At 32.3% G+C, this 21508-nt stretch overlaps 1 protein-coding gene and 1 long non-coding RNA gene across 2 annotated transcripts; both read right to left on the bottom strand.

Moving 5' to 3' along the window:
• Positions 1-4941: 4941 nt before the first annotated feature.
• LOC143073534 (uncharacterized) lies at positions 4942-14504 on the bottom strand. The gene is made up of 3 exons (XR_012977522.1): positions 14262-14504; positions 13223-13369; positions 4942-5118 (listed from the first exon to the last, which is right to left on the bottom strand). It is a non-coding gene; the product is annotated as an uncharacterized LOC143073534 (long non-coding RNA).
• A 1932-nt stretch (positions 14505-16436) lies between these two features.
• LOC143073533 (uncharacterized) lies at positions 16437-20359 on the bottom strand. Its single transcript, XM_076249168.1, has 3 exons — positions 19980-20359; positions 18624-18770; positions 16437-18373 (listed from the first exon to the last, which is right to left on the bottom strand). Exons 1-3 carry the CDS (start codon positions 20197-20199, stop codon positions 17916-17918), a joined length of 825 nt encoding a protein of 274 aa, XP_076105283.1. The 5' UTR covers positions 20200-20359; the 3' UTR covers positions 16437-17915.
• Between the last annotated feature and the right edge of the window lie 1149 nt (positions 20360-21508).

Here is a 21508-nt window from a genome sequence, read left to right as displayed (position 1 = left end):
TCCATCCAGAATCTCGTGTATACCATGAGCGTCTAGATTGGGGGTGTTGTTTATTTCTATGTTCTTTAAATTTGTATGTCACTCTTCCCTAGATTTTATTTATTTTACTCATTATTCTTTCTCTATTCTTTATATTTTAGAATCTCAATATATTTTACTTACTGTTGTTTGGCTACATTACGACGTTTATCTCTGATTTCTCTAATTCTTTGTCAATTTATCCCTTTCTGCACACATTGTATAAACAAAATTTAAGGCGTATTTGTTAGTGCAAAACCAGTTTTAGTTTGTTAAACTTTCCATTTGTTGATGAGAACCAGTTTGAAACTAGTTTCGAACCTAAACTGGTTTGCTGTTTGTTATTCTCAAACCCAAACTGGTTCAAGAAACTATTCAAACCATGTCCAAGGGTGGTTTGTGGTTTCGGTTTAGGGTTTACAATGGCGGAAATGTTGATGCAGTGCAGTGGTCACGAAAAACTTTATGCAGATTCTATGGTCAAATTGATTTTTTTAGTTGATTCTCAATACTAATGTACTAGTACAAAATGTATTACTTTTTGTGTTTGGTGTCTTTTAACTTCACATAGTTTTAGAATGAAATTCAAAACAGTGTGGCTGTGGCCATTGATTGACACATTAAATTCATCCATTGACTGGGACAATTTACGTGAACGTTTGTCTGTACGACCACTGTTCACGACGTACCAACTATAGACATTTAAACTGTGGGGTCGCCAAAGGTTTCTTAACGCCTTTAATTATAAAATAATTCGAAAAATTAATCAGGAATAACCTTTATGTTTTGATTTATATAATTGATATAAATCAAAACATCGTGTTATTTCTGATTAATTTTTCGAATTACTTTATTGAGGTGTTGAGAACCTTTAGTGACCCCATAGTTTAAGTGTCTTTAAAAAGTACATACTGAGCAGTGGTCGTTACATACAAACGTTCACCTAAATTATCCCAGTCAATGGATGAATTTAATGTGTCAATCAATGGCCACAGCCACACTGTTTTGAATTTCATTCTATATAGATAATTAATGTTAATTCTGAACACTACATGTATTTGTTTGGTCATTTATTTGTTGCTGTTATTGCTATATTTCTCAGTCTGGCAATTGTCTTCTTGTATAAATTTGCAAGTAAAAAACGTTTTAAATTGTAAATTTTTATTTGTTGTAAATTGGAAAATACTGAGATGACGATTAATGTTTATGAGATAACAATCCGATAAAAAATTGTAAACATTACTTAAATTCATAACTGTGAAATAAATTGAAATAGCCTATGAGAACAAGAGCTTATGAAATTGTTAAAATTGTTAAAATTTGTAATAAAGGCGTCATTTCTAGGTCAGTGATTTTTGGTATATATGTTGTTGCATTGAGATAAGCCCTTCCATTGTGAAATTAAAAAAAAAAATGGTTCCATTCTCGAATTTGGTATGAAACATTTGACAGGTAACATGTGGAACTTAATCGTGGTTAGGTATGGTGAACCACCATTTATAATTCATTGATATTGGCAGTCTCTTTTTAACAGAGATTATCATAATTTGACTGAGTGTTCTGTCAGTATCTTACCAATAATTAATTAAGATTTTTTTTTATTTTTATGTCTAAATTCTAAGCAAAAAATACACCTCTTTCTCTCTGCAGTGTCAAGGATTATTTAACACAATTTTGAATTGATGCTAATTTTTAACGCCCAGTGACAAATATTTCATGCATGTTCAGGAAAACACGAGATCGGGTATATAATGTAAAAGTCAAGAGATGCGATATTATTGCTCATAAGCCAACTATCCAAATAGTGGATGTAAGCAATTATTGACAACCTTAATGCCTTCAACAATGACAAAACTAGATATTGTAAAGCCGTTTATTAAATGCCATGAAATGTGAAACAATTAAAATTAAAAAAAAACTAACGGCCCAACTACACAAAACAAAACAATATACAAAAAAATCAAATATGAGTTGAGACATGAACCAACGACAACCACTAAACAGGTTCATAAAGAATATGACAGGGGTTGATATAAAACAAAGATGTGGACTGGTATGATTGGTAATGAGACAACTCTTCAAAGAGACCAACTTGATGATGACACAAAAAATAACAGCCATAGGTCACCATACAGCCCTCAACAATAAGCAAAGCTAATACCACATAATCGGCTATAAAAGAACCAGAAATCACAAATGTAAAACCATTCAAAGGAGAAAACTAAAACAGCCTAATTAATGTACAAAATAAAGTGAACGAAAAACAAATAAGTAATACAGTAACAAACGACAACCACTGACTTACAGGCTCCTGACTTGGGACTCAAAACCTTTGGACTACATGGACTACCACTTTTCAAAATCTTTCATTGTATATGGATCTATATGTAAGGATAACGTATAGTGGACGTTTCTTTAGATTTTTTTTAATAAAACAGTTGGTTGTGTACTGATGATACTTCAGTCTGGGGGGATGATATTTCAGTACTAGTTGCAGGTAGCTTTGAACAAACTTCCAGTAATTGCAAATACTCTTAGTTCGATGCTTTGAGTCTATTGTCTTAATGTTATAGTTGTCTTTTGTGTGTCTTGTACCGATCGTTTGAGTTAGAATGAAATTCAAAACAGTGTAGCTGTGGCCATTGATTGACACATTAAAAGCATCCATTGACTGGGACAATTTAGGTGAACGTTTGTATGTAACGACCAATGCTCACTATGTACTTTTTAAAGACACTTAAACTATGGGGTCACCAAAGGTTCTCAACACCTAAATAAAGTAATTCGAAAAATTAATCAGAAAAAACACGACATTTTGATTTATTACAATTATATAAATCAAAACACAAAGGTTATTCCTGATTAATTTTTCGAATTATTTTATAATTAAAGGCGTTAAGAAACCTTTGGTGACCCCACAGTTTAAATGTCTATCGTAGGTACCTCGTGAACAGTGGTCGTTACAGACAAACGTTCACGTAAATTGTCCCAGTCAATGGATGATTTTAATGTGTCAATCAATGGCCACAGCTACACTGTTTTGAATTTCATTCTAATCTAATTCTGTTCTTATATTGTACTGCTACACTACTGTTTCATCTTTGTGGAGGACTGAGCGCTTTGTACTGTTACACCACTGTCCCAGGTTAGGGGATTGTTGTTATCCCGCTAACATGTTTAACCCCGCCACATTCTGTATGTATTGCCTGTTTCCAAGACACAGTTTTGGAGGTCAAGCTGTGTTGTACAAGAATTTATAGACAGAATATTTTGTGATGCTATGACGAACAAAGACGCTAAATTCATTCAAGTGTGGACATCACAATATAGCAACTAATTACATAATAATTATTTATGTAATAATTACGTCATAATGAAATTATCACAATATGAAAGATTAATCTTTTTTCTTTCTTTTGGTACCTCGTTTATAAAATATAAATAAGGATGAAATGAATTACACCAGTTTAAAGTTGTCTGATTGGGATTGAAAAAATCTTTGTATTCAGCTACCTTAAATTAAACGGCAACAACCCCATCAACTAGTCGACTTTATATATGAGTTATGGCTGCGGATAGCTGTTGCAGATCTAGTTTTGCTGATCATATTTGCTATTTAAAGTTTCTACATATCTATAATAATTTTTCAAGTAAATATCTTGTCCTGCTGATATTTTTTTCTACAATGTTTCTTTTTAGCTGTTATATTTTTCCAAATAATACGCAAAGATGTAAATAAAAAATACATTTAAGGTCAATAACTCCTATAAGAACACGTCTGACAGATTTGACAATTAGAATGTTGCATGTTGAATAGCAGGTAGATCTCAACATTCTCAATATTTCTGCCCAAACAGAACTTCCCTATTCATACCGATTTTCAAGATGATACAGCCTATGTTCTATTTTAGCAATGTCGGCCATTGTTAACAGAAACGAATCGTGAAAGTCAAATGATAGTCTTATAATATGTTTATTCAATGCAATTATACGTCAATAGGGTTGATAGCATATATGAAATTAACAATATAGCACAATACATCACAAGCGTCATAAAAGTTAAAGATATAATATACATTTTAAAATGTCTTTCTTTAGTAGAACTTAGCAATGTGTCTAATCTGTAGAGGGACGACTTATAAGAATCTTTGCATTTGATGATAAACTGAAAAGTAAGACCAAAGAACTGATTGACATTTTACACATATATGTAATGATAATACAAAAGTACATCAATGTTCTCAGATTAAAACACAGGCACTCGTATATTCATATGTTTCGTCAAATCGTAATCATGCATGTACAATTTATAATTTGTATACTTTTAAATACAATATCAGAGTTTTCATAAACTCTTAGCATATTGGAAGAAACAAGTCAATTTGCATTGATTTGTTGTCTTATCATTACTATGTTAAAAGGACTACATCCTACAGTCTTGTACTTATACAAAGTTGTTAAACGATGAATTGGGTGCTAAGTGGTTTGATATATTTCATATATCGAATCTGCCGAGTTATTCGTCATTTGCAGCTTTATTCCTTAAAGGAGACAGTCCGTTTTAAAGGTATATTTTGGGAAAAGAACGGCGGTGAAAGAAGGCGGATATCGCAATACTAATAACTTGTACAAAAAGTCTGTAAAAATTGTAATTTGCACTTAAACATAGTATATACAGTAACTGATATTAGTATTTTGTTGACAAGGGATTTTGCTTCAGAAAATCATATCTAGGTGGTCTAGATGGAGTTACCATTAGGGCTTTTCTATCTATTTCATCATCCATGTAGGAATCTTTCATCGAATATGGATCTTTCAAGTGAGGTTTTCGTTTCGGTTCTCTTTCAATCTTGTCTTTGTCCACATACGTGTTCTTTTTAGTATCGTATTTCCGATACTGCATATCATCAAAGAAATTGTCCGTTGGAACGATCGCCATTTTGTTGTAGTATGGATATTCTTTTAAATCTGGAATCAAGCATAGCATTGAAAAAAATGCTAATCCTGTTGCTATCATGGACATTCCAGCCGACCACGCTAGGAAATATGGAAAATCTATCTGCAGGATCCATAATACAATTCCAGCAATCGGAAATAATACTGTAATACAACAAATATGTATTAATCTTCATAAAGGTGATAATTTCTTAGAGATATCAATGACACACTGTAACTTTCAGTATTTCAACCCTAGTCAGTATATTGGCATGTCCAAGTAGATCAAAAAAGCAAATTAATAAAAAAAAATAAATCTCTTTGACACATTCCCCATTTCCATTCTCAATTTTAATTGATTGAACACAACAACAATTTACAAGTAATGATTTCACGGTAAGTATAGTGTCCGGCTAGGATCGTGGTTTTTCGAGTGATTTGATCGGGCTTTTTCGAGTGTGACCACTTTTTTTTCGAGTGAATATGATCAAAAATGTAAACAAACAGACTTCTTTTCTAACAAGACGTGATATAGAAGCTTAAGTTTGATATACAAGGTTATAAATGATATATTAGTATTTTAGGTATAAAGATAGTATCATTCTGACATTGCTTTTCGTTTAAAAAGTTAAATTTAGCCTTAAAATGCTTTTATTCCAAAATACCGAATAAAGCCATTATCTTACACATACCAATGCAAATGTCGACGGAAATGCATACATAGAATCTATATATCCTAAGATATACAGACACTTTACAAAAACTATTGTTATTGCATTGAAAACGACATTTTGAGACTAAATTCAGTTTTTCATGTCCGGGTTTTTTCGAGAGCAGTCCGGGCTTTTTCGAGTGTGTCCTTTTTTATCGAGTGATTATACACATTTCTTATAGCTAAAAATTTTATGTGTTTACGTTTAAAAACAATAAAATAAAGATTCAAATTAAGTACTTTCAAGGCACATGGTGTATCAATACTTGCATTTTATCACGAAACAAGTATCGTTCATTTGTATCTTATAAATTGCATGTACAGTATATATCCGTAATGTGAACAATCTAAAGTGAGTGTTCCGGACCATATAAGTATTTGGATCTCATGGGATAACTATTACTGAACAGCAAAATGTCGACTTTGAAGATAACTTCCAAAAATGTCTTAATGAACTGTTAAACAAGAGTTCAACTGTTTTACTAACTGACAAAAAGGTCGATATGATAAAGAGTCTAATAATTGATACTACAGACTTACAGAAAACAGATACACACATATTAAGACAATAAATTGAAAGACAATGAGTTTCAACTTTGTAACTTGTGCTATTTTGGGTAGCCTTTGAACTATAAAATTAATACATTTCATGTAACCGTGACGTCATTGTTATAGATAAGTTTATTGTATTATTGAATCGTTTCTATTGTATACCTATATGGTCCCACATTGGGTTTCCCCTTTGGCAATTATTTTTTTTCGCCACCTCTTTCGCCAAATCAATATATTTTTCGCCACTTTATTACTTTTTTCGCCAAGTAAAATAAATATATCGTTCGTTTAAAATTTTCTTTTTTGTCTAGCCCACCCCACCCCTAAACCGTTAGTTTCCCGTTTGAATGGTTTTGAACTAGTTATTTTGAGGGCCCTTGATAGCTTGTTGTTTGGTGTGAGCAAAGGCCCCGTGTTGCAGGCCGTACCTTGACCTATAATGGTTTACTTTTATAAATTGTTATTTGGATGGAGAGTTGTCTCATTGACACTCATATATACCACATCTTCCTATATTTATCATATGGTCCGACCATACGCGTACAGTTTGACCATATGAGTATACGCAAATGGTCGTGACCATACGCGTATGGTACTAATACTCATATGGTCCGGAACATAAGCATAGACAATTCTAATTGAGACGTACATAAATATATTGTATAAGATGAGATGTATGTTTGTTCTTAAAAGAGTATACATCTTAGATATTTCATTATCTATTTGTCTTGTATCTTGTATTATTTATTTTATTGTTTAAGAAATGGAAATCGAAAATGACTAAATGCTACATCTGTGAGGAGGAGTCTGATTATGCAAATATAATAATTGGTCATACAGCAACTAAACACCATGATAACTTCCTTTCCATGAAAGAAAAGTGTCTAAAAATTGGAAAATAAGAATATTAATCAAGACATTACAATTCTGTTCCTGGTGTCGTTCGAAGCATTGGACAATCTAGCATATAATATACACATTTTATTTGTCTATCTTTGCTAAAGGGGCGTTTTTTTTCAATAAGACAATAACAATCAAAACCAAGGAGTAAACAAAGACTCACAAAACCAAAGGACATTTACATCAACAGTTATAAATAATAATAAGAAACAACACGAACTCCAATAAAACCGGGAGTAAAATCATGTGCTCCGAAGGAGCTTGGAAGGGTAAGCATTTGCTGCACCGTATACGGCACCCGTCGTGTTATTTCTTTGTTCAGTTCGGTAATAATGGAAGGACACGTGATTTCTTGTCCCAACCACTTTAAAAAAATGTGTTTTATCTCAACCAATATTTTTTTTTGTGCAGTCAGTTCATTGAATTAGATTTAACATAGAAACATACTTTTTTTAGATGGCTAATAAGATATTGATTCCTGAATGGTTAAAAAAAAAAAAAAAACGGCATGTCCCTAGACCAACTGTTCAACATTCATACTCTAAAATATTGTAAAAAAATAGAAATAAATGTTGTTTTTTACTTCATATAAGTTCTTTAACTATTCAAAAGTATGTTAGAGCCAATATATTTTAATAAACAGCTTTTTACAAATAATTTTTAATTTTAGAAGGTGTGTCCCTGACAAAACCTTGTAATTTTCAGTATGTTTTAATTATTATCATAGAATAGGGTTGATGTAAACTACGAATTTTTTTGTTCACTACGAAACGGTTTTGTCAACTACGAAACTCATCAAAATGTCCACTACGTAACATGAGTTGAACCTTCATATATGAAGTACTGTCTAAGTTATATCGATACAAATAGTTCTCCAATTCAGAAAAAAATGAGATCTTTCTAGTATATAAAGTAATACAAACTGGAATGTCTATAGGTGACATTAAAATGCAATAAGATGTGCGTTTAGAAGCAGTTTTGTAGTGGACAAATCTTTCCTACGCAACAGTACATAAACTATGAAAATAATATTATTTTAAACTGAGAGTATTTAAGATTGCACGTTTTAAATACAAACAGGGCTATAGTAGAGGTATTCAAAATAACTCTTGAAATAAAATTTTAGACATGTTGATTTTTCATTTTTTTTTTAGGTCTGAAATTCACACTTTTATTGTAAAACGCTCAAAGGATCATATTTAGGCTAATGAACTATTCATTTCATTGTTGACTTTATCTGAAATTTTATTCAAATTTTGTGTTCAATGGCAATAAAAATGGGATGGATTAAGTGTGTGTGTTTTTATTATGTTTCTTTTAATAATAGGTTTCTTTTATTAATCTCCGGAGTTCACCACAAGAAATATTATTAACTGTAAAATCATAAGTAGCATGAAATGAAGTTAAAATGAATGTGAGTTCCCTGCATAATGTTATAGACATTTATTTTTTTTAAGGATCAAGTTATTTCTAAATAAACACTGGAAAATAGTTGTATAACGCTCTCCAAACAGAATATTTGCTTTTAATTGAAAAAAGATTCATTTTGATATGTTTTTGATGACTTATTGGGAATATATGATATTGTCGTTCACTTAATTATAGTTATAAACTAGAAAAAAGACAATTTTAAAGCCTAGAATACCTTCAAATTTTCTGTAAAAAACCCGGACCATTTGTCTAAAAACCCGGACGATTTCACACTTGCTCTCGAAAAAACCCGGACAATAACAAACACTGATTTTTTAAATTAAATACAAGGACATTGAACTTCTTTGTTGATCAAAACATATAAAGTATTCAATATAAGATGGGTAGTAATGTTAAAAACTGTTATGATTACGAAATGTCCGTTAATTGAACTTATCGCATGTTTTGTCACTCGAAAAAGCCCGAACTACACTCGAAAAAAATGGACCAAATCACTCGAAAAACCACGATCCTAGCCGGACACTATGCCTACCGTGATTTAACAAAACACGTCAAGAAATCAGGTATTTCATACTAGGGACACAATGGATTGTTACCATTTATTTCCCCATATACAAATAACCGGAATATGTGATATGATTGAAAATGAAATTGCAAGCGAATCACCAGAACCGATTTGTTGTGGATGTAAGTAGCCTGATTGTATTGGCTCAGTAAGCAGTTAAAAGTCACTGTACGGCTTTTAGTAATAGCGAAACCCAAATCATGTAGTCAACTATAATGAAAAATGTGAAACAATTCAAACGAAAAACCAACGTATTGGTCTGATTTATAAAAATAAAAACAATAAATGAAAATAAATATGACAGACAACAATGGACGTCAACCAATAAATATATAGCAGGGTTGTACCAGTTTAAATAGATTAATTCCATATAGATTGAGGTACGACGCAACAAAAATTAAAAAAAAGCAATAGAGAAATATGAGTAATACCGAAATATGAGTACTAACAGTAACTGGAATCTAGTTGAAAGTCAATTGCAACTACTAGATGAAGGGTGTTCTCCAAGACTAAATTTCAGTTGGTGCACTTTCAACGGATTAATTGTAAACACGTCACAAACAAACCGTGAATCTATAAAGTACTGAAGTACTGAGCATTGTATGACCACAAGTTCTTGTGGATGGTCAAAAGCACTTGTATCAGAAAAAAAAATCACATATCTCTTTATACCTGAAACTGAGGTTAATGTAAAGAGATATATTTTTTTCTGAGACAAGTGCATGCGTGGATAATGAATAAATGACAGGAAATTCAACTTCACCGTATGTATACACTGATTTGCTGTTATATATTATATTAAAATAACAGATACATGTATGCATAATTTACATCCATTTGAATATCATTCTATTCTACTATTCTAATAATAGTAGTTGATACTTTTCTGTAAAAAATCGATTTTTCTAAAAGATTAGATACGCCGAGTAGGCATTCATATTTTCCCGCAAAAACAATTACAGAGTTACCGGTCTTCGTAAAACGTTCTTTGAGATATTCTTCTCTTCCGCATACTTTGACACAATTTTTCGGTGCGTGTGCATTGATATTATCAATGGTTTTTTACTTATATATCTAACTACAAAACATTTTCATATTATTAATTTATGTTGTAAACAAAAATATTTCTATCAGTATTCATTGAAGAGATGTATTTATATCTAGTCTGTTTCCCGGCCGTTATTGAAATTCTTGACAAACCCATTTACCAATTTTCATAAAACTTTGTTTTTTATCTATTGACGTGAACTCCCTTTTGTTTTATTTGATAAATATATTTTACGTTTCCAAGTTGAGTTTTTTTTTTCATTAAAAAGAATGCTTTCACCAACTTGCGAGATTTTGGTGAATTGTTTATATCTATTGACAAGAGCTCCCTTTTGATTTTTATAAATTTCAGATTTCACGTTTCTGAGTTACAGAGTCATATACTTGTCAGAAAAAGGGATTTCTCTAGATTCGGACAAAAACTAAAAAATGCTTTCAGCAGTTCTCATGAAACTTTGTAGTCCGAGATTACTCTGCAAGACGTGATCCCACGGCCCAAGCTTGTCTGGCAAAACAACCGTTGGACGTCAGAGTAATCTGTGTAAATGTGACGGGCGTATCATACGCTCATGTCATTACTGTAAATGATTATTGATTTATAGCATACAAAAAAATAAAGCACTGTAAAAAAGTTTGGAAGTTGAAAGAATGGCATGTACTTTATAATTGTCCAGGTGGGATGCTTCAAAACAAGAATAGGCTTCATATTTTAAAAATTTTGGGACTGAAAAAAACCTACAATACACCAGTTGAAAGGAGGGCATACATTTTTTTGTTTACCGGACAGGGATAGATAAAAGTAGGGATGTGGGATTAAAAAAATGGAAAGGGGGGGGGGGGGGGCTTGGAATGTGTAATTCAAGAAATGAAAGCTTAAAGGTAGAGAGTTTCAAAACAACAGCGATTTAGCACCCCCCCCCCCCCCACACACACACTCATGTATATCAAACAAAAGCCTGATGGTGTACCACCAATAAAGTTTTTTTTCCAGCCTTTATGAGATTTAAGAGGAAGGGATAGGAGGCCTTATCGGGATCGTTTTTTTTTTAAGCTCAGGATTTCGGGATCCGGGATTTCTTTTTTCCGAATTTCGGGATGTCGGGATTTTAATTTATTTAAATTCGGGACCTCGGGATTTCGTGTTTTTAAGCCCGGGTTTCGGGATCAGGACCCGTCCTAACCCCCCTCATTTATTGACCTATAAATTATATTGTTGCTCTATCGGCTATCTATGATAAGCTCGTACATTTCACGAAAATTATTGAATGAGGAAAGCAGTCGACATGTAATCTATATTTCTTTGTTGTTAAATAAAAGGCAGTTACTATTTTGCCGGCACTGTGTGAAATATCTTAGTTCAAACCGGCAAAATAGCCTATTTTTATAGAAATAACTATTTTACCGGCACCATTAATTTAGTGTCATTTTGCCGGCGCTGGAAAAATAGAATATATTAAGTTAGCAGAGGGACATTTTATCATTATGTATACATGATAATAAATTAATTAAAATTAATTAAAAAACTAATAGAGACAAGTCCCGTTAGAATAGTAAGTCCCTGGTAAGCGGAAGCCAAGTTGAAAACTATTTTATTTAAAGATATGGTATACAATTCAAATAGCTAGCTAGTATTTTAAAAGCAATATTTTTTGGAGCTATGCGGTTGTCTATATTTGTATATTATTTTTTTTATCAAATTTATGATGATGCAATATATTTCTATAGAATTAGCTCAGTTATATCAGAGACATATAATACAATTATTTTTAAATTAATTGTATTATCAAATATCATATTTGCTATTTTGCCGATGCCCTATACAAAGCCTTTGCTTTAATATAATTATGTTTCCCCCTATTATAAAATCAAGAATTAATGAGTTTGGGATGTTTCCACGAAATGATCAAGAAATTACTTCAGTCTGACGTTTAACGCCATTTCAACTGGTACCGTATGTGGACGTCGTCAAACCGGGAACCAAAACGTTCAAGTTCAAGGCCATCATTAGCTCATACCGACCGTTAATATTTGCATATTCCGAAGGCATACTGAATGTTTTACGGAGGGGACCAACCTAATTTATATCAAACGATAAGGAACGTTATCAGTGATATTGTTTGCCTTAAATTAGTGGAGAATAAAGGCTTTTTCCCCTGGAGAAGAATCCCAATTTGAAAAAAAAAATGGCTCAAAATTATTCCCAAAAAGACAACTTTTTCCCAAAACAGTGCAGTCTCAGTAGTAATTGTGCCAGAATACAAACTGAAAAACGCTCATTTAAACATTTTTCATACCTAAAATGACTTTATGTGCAGATTTGAGGGTCTATTTATGTATAATCACTGACAAAAAGGGTTCTTATTTCAAAGTAGGGGTTGACTCTTGAAGAGTGGTCTGTAAATTGAAGTTTCAGTCAAATTTGTGGTTTATTTTAAATTTCCCAATTTGATGAAAACGACGCATATTTTCCCAATAAAAAAGGGTAGAGGTAGTTTTGAAAAAAGCCAACAATATCACTGAAGTTATTTTGCACTCGTTTATGTTCTCGTATTTATCATGTTTATAGATCAGTTACAAACCCAAAACTAATTTATATAATGGAAATCTAGGAATACATCGGAATGACCTCAAGGTCATCGCAATGTAAAATGTACGACCTGATGCATAGCCAAACTACACCTACATTGTGAGAGCTCTTAACTGTTTAGCAATACATATTTGCGTAGAGTTAATCTATCATTTTCATTTATCAAAATTAAGAATAATTTTAGTACCGATTAAAACATTATTCAAAGATTTTACTACGATGCTAGAATCCTATCCTAATAAGTATGAAAATTTATCCAAAACACCGAAACAGTTTTTGACAACACAAAACTAAATAATCTGTAATTATTTTCATACGCATTATTTCATAGGTGGCGATTCCAAATGAAACAACAACAAAAACGGACCACCAAATTTTCAATGTGATCGCTATATATGTAGTTAAAAAGATTTCGGAAACCGGCTTGATTGCTAGTAATCATAATAATCTATTCGTTGTATCAATATGTATTTACCCGATGTGACTAGTATGATTATCAAAGATATGGCTGTTGCCCTTGTTCTGCTTCTGTCTGCTAGCACGTAGAAGGCGTAAATCACAACAATGATGAAAAATAGTCCGATAGTTACACCTTCAAATATCTTGGTCAGGGTGAAGAATACTGAAAATAAATTAAAAAACAACAACTAATATTTGTACAAACAGAATATATTGCTTGATTATCCCTTTTTTAAAATGAGCGTATAAAAGGGAGGTCAAACTGAAGTTGTACAATTTCTAAAGAAATAGACAATATATTTTTTTCTGTTGTATGTTATAGCAGCGGAAGAAGTACGGGGACTCTATCTTTTTTTTTATATGTATATTTTGAAAACATTTTCATAAGAGTTATCTTCTCGTATTTATTTTTTACTGTTCAATCATTTAGTTTACCCTTCATTTTCAAAATACACGATGTTTCATTTTTTAAAACCTGTAGCTTGAAAAAACGATAAGTTACCTATCATTTTTATTATTATAATGTTTACCCAGTCACAATAAAACTACATTATCGAAAAGATTGAAAAAATTCTGTCAATTTTGGTTTATTCTCACATACCTCCTTTATATGAGCAAATTTTGCGGTGATTAGAAAACAAATAAAAAAGATCAGCAACAAAACTTAAAGCATAATAAAATAATTTTTAAAAGGAACAGTATTTTTTAACATTATGAAACAAATAAAGCATCAATAAAACTTAGACCTATTAATCTGTTTAAGAATGTAAGAAATCTATTCTTTCGTTCACCTTATCTACGGATTGAACATCGTCACCAATGCTTTAGTGAGGGTGGATATGACCTTAACCGGGACTCCGGGATCGGGTGTTTTTAAGCTCAGGATTTCAGGATTGACCCTTTCGGGATCCGGGAATTCTTTTTTCGAATTTCGGCCGGGATGTCGGGATTTATTTTTTTTAAGCTTGTTTTTAACCTCGGGATTTCGGGATCAGGACCCTCCTATCCTCCCTCTTCGGTCTGAATGAAGAAAAATAATCACAAATTCTACTTACACGAATGGTAACTACTTGGAGTTGTAGAAGTAGCACAAGCAGACGTACAATTTGTGTACCAGAGTAACCCAACTCTAATATCAAACAGATCTTTAGCTGTGTTATACACCATCCAGTAGTTTGTCAGAAAAGCAGCTGACTGCAATCCAAACGCAAGGAATATGCAGATGAAACCAACTTTAGCCCAACCGGAAGCATCACCACAACATGCCATCACTTTGTTTATGAGTCTTCGATTCTTATCAAATAGTCATGACAGCCCCAGTAAGACAATGACTTCACTAATGAAATGTGTTTTGTCATAGCTTAATTGAAACAAAAAGAATGTTTCCATACATGTGTTAGGATTTAAGGAGTCTAGGGTGAATTTGACCTAAATATCTATTGAAATAAATTATAAAGGTGAAATAAGATATAATACGGATGAATTATGACTGACACATTTAAAGGAAAGTAAAACAATTAACTATTCAATAACAATCAATGATATAAGAATATCTTACTTATTTGGCTACAGAATTGATTTGTTAATAAATAGTTTTAAGTGCATTTTTATATACAAAATTGTTGTCAGGGTAAATTTACTATTGCAGAGTCATGTTGAAACTGAAACTGTAAGACCAATTAATGATCCCAACATTACATGAAATAGCTTGATGACCAAACCATACTGCCTTCACCATTATGTCGTTGGATTTTTCCAACATCTACTTGATAACTTAATTCATCGGGATGTATCAGTGACATTTGAAATCATTTGCCAGTGAAATAAATACCGGTAAGATAGAGTCTCTGATAACGCCATTTAAGATAATTTTTCATGTCTAAATTGGTGTCCGTTCTTTGATTTTAGTTTTCCCCAACTAAATGCATGTATGATAAAACTTATACATGTAATGATTACCAAAACAAAATATAGACCAAGTTCAAAATTGGGTGGCCTCACTGACTTTTAATGTACATGAGTTTTTTTTATAAATTAAAATTGTTGAAATTTTAATTTCCCATCGTGATTTCAACTTTAATGCCTCACTCAAAATGTTATGGAGCTTATTACCACTAAACACATGATCAAGATTAAATTTGCGGTTCTTGATTCATGTTCCTTTATAAATGAAACAAAAATGCTAAATGTGACGTGTCCGCACTGTAACTTCAGTTTTTCGCAACCAAATGATATAAAACCTTATAGCCAAACTCACAAGAATAAATGGATGGATCGATTGCTGTTTTACATCGATCAACATCTTAAATACTTATATAAAACTGAAAGAGTCAAATCAATAAGATTAGAAATAAAAGAAGAAACTCGTAGGACTTACAACAAAGTTCAAACTGACAAGAATGAACACAAAGTACAGATTTTGCCATCTTGGATTGTAAGATAGCAGATCTAGTCGTTAATGAAAAGTGCATGTTTTTAGAGAAGTATATGTATGTCATTCATTTGTTTAGACTTTTCATTATATGTAGAAAAAGATGTGTTTTATATTTTTGCTACTGATTTTTACAAATACAGAATGTATTGTGTTCGAATCAATTTCTAACTTTGCCATATAAGGGGATATTACTCAGATAGCATAATTTTTATGTGTTGTGAATTAATGTGTTTTGTTTTGTAGCAAGAAAACAATGTGCCGTACCCAATTTTTTGTTTTTGTTTATATAGAAAAGAAGATATATTATGATTGCCAATGAGACACTCTTCACAAGAGACCAAATGACACAGAAATTAACAACTATTATAGGTCACCGTTTGTTTGTTTGTTTGTTTGTTTGTATTTTGAAAGCCTATTGTAAGAGTTCTGTTCACAGTTTACAGTTCGTTTTCTTTCTATCACACAAACCAGTTTACAGTTCGTTTTCTTTCTATCACACAAACCAGTTTACAGTTCGTTTTCTTTCTATCACACAAACCAGTTTACAGTTCGTTTTCTTTCTATCACACAAAACTATGTTTTCTAATAGTACCATAAACAAAATCTGACAATTCTGTTTGTTTGTTTGGATAGCTGAAATAAAATTCCCGTGACCGATACTTTTTGTTATAGTAGTATATTTGAGAAAGCCATAATATAAACTATATTTTGACAAATTATTCCAAAAACAAATATGGATTTTAATTTAGACCTCCAATCTACATTAACAGGAATAGTATATAATCATAAACACATAACATGTTGATTTATACTTTATTTAGACAGTAGATAAAACAGACATCTACTAGAGGTCATTCTGGTATGACTTTCAATGATACCAGTGTCAAACTTAACATATATATTAATCGCTACTGACCAATAGAGATCATAAAATAAACAGTGACAGCTGATGGATTACCAGGGGCGTAGCTAGGTTCCAGATCAACTGTAGGCACAAATCGGCAGGGGGTCTATGGGCCGTTCTAGGCCCCCTGCAGGTCCAGGGCGGAGCCATGGTAGGTGGTTCTGGGGCCGTTCTAGGCCCCCCTGCAGGTCCAGGGCGGAGCCATGGTAGGGGGTTCTGGGGGGCTCCCCTACGGAAAACGGTTTTCATCATTTTAGTTGCATAATTTTGTGTACAAAAATATCATATTTACTGGTTTTTATCATGATAATATTCATGAAGAAAAGTTCGAAGAATTATGAATAATATTACATTAACACCTGAATTAACGTAGTACAAACAAAATTCTGAAAAAAAAAAACAAATATTTACAATATTCCCACTGTAGATCAGATTAGTTTTAGATTAAGGCCCACAGAGGGTCAAAGGAAAAGATTTTCAACTTTTTTGAACGAATCTTTTAACTCAAATTTGGGCAAAAATTGGTTAAACAAATTTAATATTTCTGAACATTTATGAAGAACTTTTAGATACAGTTTTATACACAAAGACAATGATACATTTACTCAAAGTCAAGTGGACGTTTTTTTTCTGCCGATAAAATCAGTTATACTCGCATCAACATCAACATTGAGGTGTCGGTGGATATGAAGAAGAGATAGGTTTGAAAGTCGCTCGTCTCCCATTGTCGATCTCAGGTAGGATTTGACGCGTCTCATCGCGCTGAAGGATCTTTCACTAGTTGCCGATGAAACAGGCATTGTCAATAAAATCCAAATAATCCTATACACTGAAGGGTACAGATCGGCGTTTGTTACGTTAAGGACACCAAAAAGTCTATCTGTTCTGTTGTCTTCAATACGCCAACGGGCTTTCCCATCATGCTATCTCATCTTCAAATTGTTTTTTTTCACCTAAATCCGAACGGTACAGGTTGTAAATTTTGTCTGCTATTTCTGGAGTCAAGTTCCCTAATTTGGCAATAATACGGATTAGAATTAAAATGTTTACTTTTTTTTTTTTTTTTTTTTCCAAAAGGGGTATAATCGGCAAATTTATGTATAGGCACGTGCCTAGTCGAGCCTTAGGTAGCTACGCCCCTTATTACGGCTGAAATATTTGCAATGAAAGTTTATTTGACGTCTTTATTTTATTTAAACATGTTTGAATGTTCATATAGTCAACCTATAAAACGTCAAATTTTAAACATAACAATTAATTCGGAGATGTTAGTCAAATTTCAATTTTCATCATTACAGCAATTGTATCTTTACATAATTGTTTTTGTTCAAAACATCGTTTAATAACAAATCAACTTTATTTACTGAGAGGTCAATATTTATGCATTCCTTTACTTGTGAAGAAGTCCGCTCTCGGGGGCCTTGATGGTGTAACAACGTGAAGTGAAAATCTGTCGTCATTTTCAATGAAATTCTTATTTTTCGTGTATGGGTCACGTGCACCATAATCGTATCCAAAGTCCCGACTGCTTTTCACGTCTGCATATGAATTACGTTGGGTATAATCAGTGCCAAGTGAGCTCCCCTTCTTTTTGTCCGAACCATGATTCGTGTACATCGTCTGTTTTTCAAGAGGAAGAGGGCGTTTTCTGTCTGATGGCCTCTTGCGTAACTTTTCGTATGGATATTCCTTTAGATCTGGAACTAAACAAAGCATTGCTATGAGTGCAAATGTAGTAGCTACAACAGAAAGTCCAGCTGACCATGCAACGTAGTAAGGAAAATCTATTTGCAAGATCCACAGTACCAATCCAGCTGCTGAACTACACACTGAAACAGAAAGAACAACTTACGTAAGAGATACAATTTGTGCATAGCTTTGGAGCTATTGTCAATAATAACTAATAATTAATTATAAAGACATTTAATATTAACAAGTATATATATCTAGAGGTAAACAATGTTTACAGACAGACTGGTAACTTTACAATATGCCAGGCAGACATAAGCCTTAACCTACTTAATCACCAATAAATACATACATATTACGAAAAGATGTATGGGGAACAGAATGATTTACCTGCTAAGACAAGAAATATAATAATGGCAGCTGCCATTCCACGCCTTCTACTACAATCTGCCGCTACATAACACCAATACATGATCATCGCTACCAGTAGCAATCCAGCACATCCACCTTCAAATCCTACAGTCAATGTGAATGTTACTGTAAAAGTATGATATTAATTATAACTTTTTTCTTTCAATTTCATGTGTATTTAATTGGTTTAAAGAAATATATAGATATAGAATTATGGAGATAGGATGTGGTTCCAAGAGAGACAATTTTAACAAAAGAGAGTGTTTCAAGATACAACACTATATATATAATATATGTCATTATGTCATATTTCTATTACAAATTAGAAAATACGTGGAACCACAAACGTCAAAATTATTTAATCACGTATTGGAATGAACCATTTTTTGATTAAAATAAATTCTATAGAACTTTTAGACTATTTTAAATATCGGTCTATTTCTGATATTAATTCTAACATACTTTTGATTTTTGTAACCCTGTTGCTAACATTGCACATGTGAAATTTTAAAATTGTTTGTATAAACATTGAACGACAAAAATATGTGACGTATAAATTTTCTGATGTCAGACATGCGAAACTGTTTCTTTTAAAATAGTAAAACGATGATGACTGCTGTACCCATATTTTGACTATTTTATTTATTATATCTGTTTAAAAAGTCACGCATCATTGTAAATATAACGGAATTTGATGAGACTGTCGTGCAAAGTGAGAAGTTTAGCGCTATAAAACCAGGTTAAATCCGCCATTTTCTACATTTGAAAATGCCTGTACCAAGTCAGGAATATGACAGTTGTCTATTCGCTTTTGGTATGTTTTTTCATTTGATTTTGCCATGTGATTGTGGACTTTCCGATTTTATTTTCCTCTGAGTTCAGTATTTTTGTTATTTTACTTCTTTCAAAAAGAAATTCAAACTTTTTTATGGGTAAGGTTCTATCGGATACGAACAATTCAAATATATTTACATATATTCAAGATCAAAAGTTGTGAAAGATATTCGCAGAAAATTAAAAAAATTCTTAACAAAATTTGGGTTGCTTTTCCAATATTGTCAATATAACAATATTATAAACAACTGTTATACAGTTGGGAGGTTCCGCTAGCTATAAAATCAGGAATTACAAGTTTAAAAGACTATTTTCTTCGGAAAATGTCTGCATCAAGTCTGGAATATGGCAGTTGTTTTTCACTTGTACCGTTGATTGATAGCGTTTGATTTTGTCAGGATTTTTTTGTACTTACCCTTTTGAATTTGCCTTGGTGTTCAGTATGTTTGTTATACTCTTTTACTTTTGATTCATTTAAAAAATGTGAAATTTCATACTTACAAGATTTATAGGAATCCGGTGTAAGCACCGAAAAACAACTTATTTCAGCCGAACAGTTGGTAAACCACCACAACCCAACACGTAGATCATTAAGATCAAGTACTGTATTGTATACCATCCAATTATTTGTTACATAGCCAGCTGCCTGGAGCCCAAATGCACAAACGGCACAGAGAAGTCCTATCTTGGACCAACCGGAAGCACGGCTACAGCATCCCATGACTAATGTGTATGTGGAAGAAAGATAATCTCTTATTTAGGCCTCAATGTTTGAAGATTTCCAAATCGTAATCAATTCTAATGTTGCCGTTCCAAATATATAGGTTCACTGGGTTATTACATTTAAGAAGTCGTTGTAATATTACTTTAAAACAATTAATGAATTTTGATAATAAATAACAATTCAGAGATACGCTTTTAACCTTTGTAAGACGAAACGCCACACAATCCAATGATATGCTTTTATCGTTGTAAAACAAACCGTCAGACGATTCACTGCACATCTGATTTAAACAAAGCATTGAAAATGTGAAGAATTATAATCCACCAATGATCACCAATTTAGCCCCCAAAAAATAAAAATATTACCATAAATACATCGATTTGCTGGTAGTGTATTCGTTGAAATCGTGTATAGAATAATATTTAGAAATAGAATAGAACTATTCCATCCGCTGTCCACATTTTTTTCTTTTTTATAAACTAAACTACAATAGTGCAGAACAGCGCAATAGGTAAAAAAAAAACATGCTTCATTGCGCGAACTGAAATTTAGGATTTCTTAAATATAAACGTAACTAGATTTTGGTGATACTCCTAATCGTCAGTTGGGATGTTTGAGAAAAAAAATGTTTTTACTTTAGACTGTTTCGGTTGTCTTTCTGGTGAATTGAATACCACAAGGAGGAAGCTATCAATAGTGCAGAACAGTACAGATAAAAATATGTACCATTGCTATTTTTCTTGAGATTTATTGTTTAATGATGTAAAGTCCGATTATTTGAACGGCGTAACAAAGCAGTGCTGATCGAAATCTAAACAACATAACTATTAAGATGTTCTTCCTTTTTCAAAAGAAATGTCGTCCAAGCTAGGGATTACATTTGTAATTCAGATGTTGTTGGTTATAATTGCTGTTGTTTTTCATTGGTATCGAACTTGGAAAGCAGGGTTCCTTTTCAAATTGTTTCAATAGATTGAGAACTTGGCACTTATCAGAATGTTTCCGAAGATGTCGAGCTTTACGAACAAAGGTCCGAATCAGATTGTCGAAATTGTTAAACTCATGGTAATGTTCAGAATGTTTCTGGAGATGGCAAATAAAAATAATATTCATAAGGTTTCCGATTATGGCGAACTTGGCAAACAGAGGTCCAATACAAATTGTCTCCGGAGAAATTTGTGAATAAGGATATTGTTAACCGTTTTTTAAAGATGACGTAATACTGGTCAGAATATTCCCGAAGATGGAGAAATTGATGAATAAGGATATTGTTAACCATTTTTTAAAGATGACGTAGTACTGGTCA

Source organism: Mytilus galloprovincialis, chromosome 4, assembly GCF_965363235.1.
Source record: "Mytilus galloprovincialis chromosome 4, xbMytGall1.hap1.1, whole genome shotgun sequence".
Taxonomy (NCBI): domain Eukaryota; kingdom Metazoa; phylum Mollusca; class Bivalvia; order Mytilida; family Mytilidae; genus Mytilus; species Mytilus galloprovincialis.
This window is presented reverse-complemented; position numbering and strand designations above follow the sequence as displayed.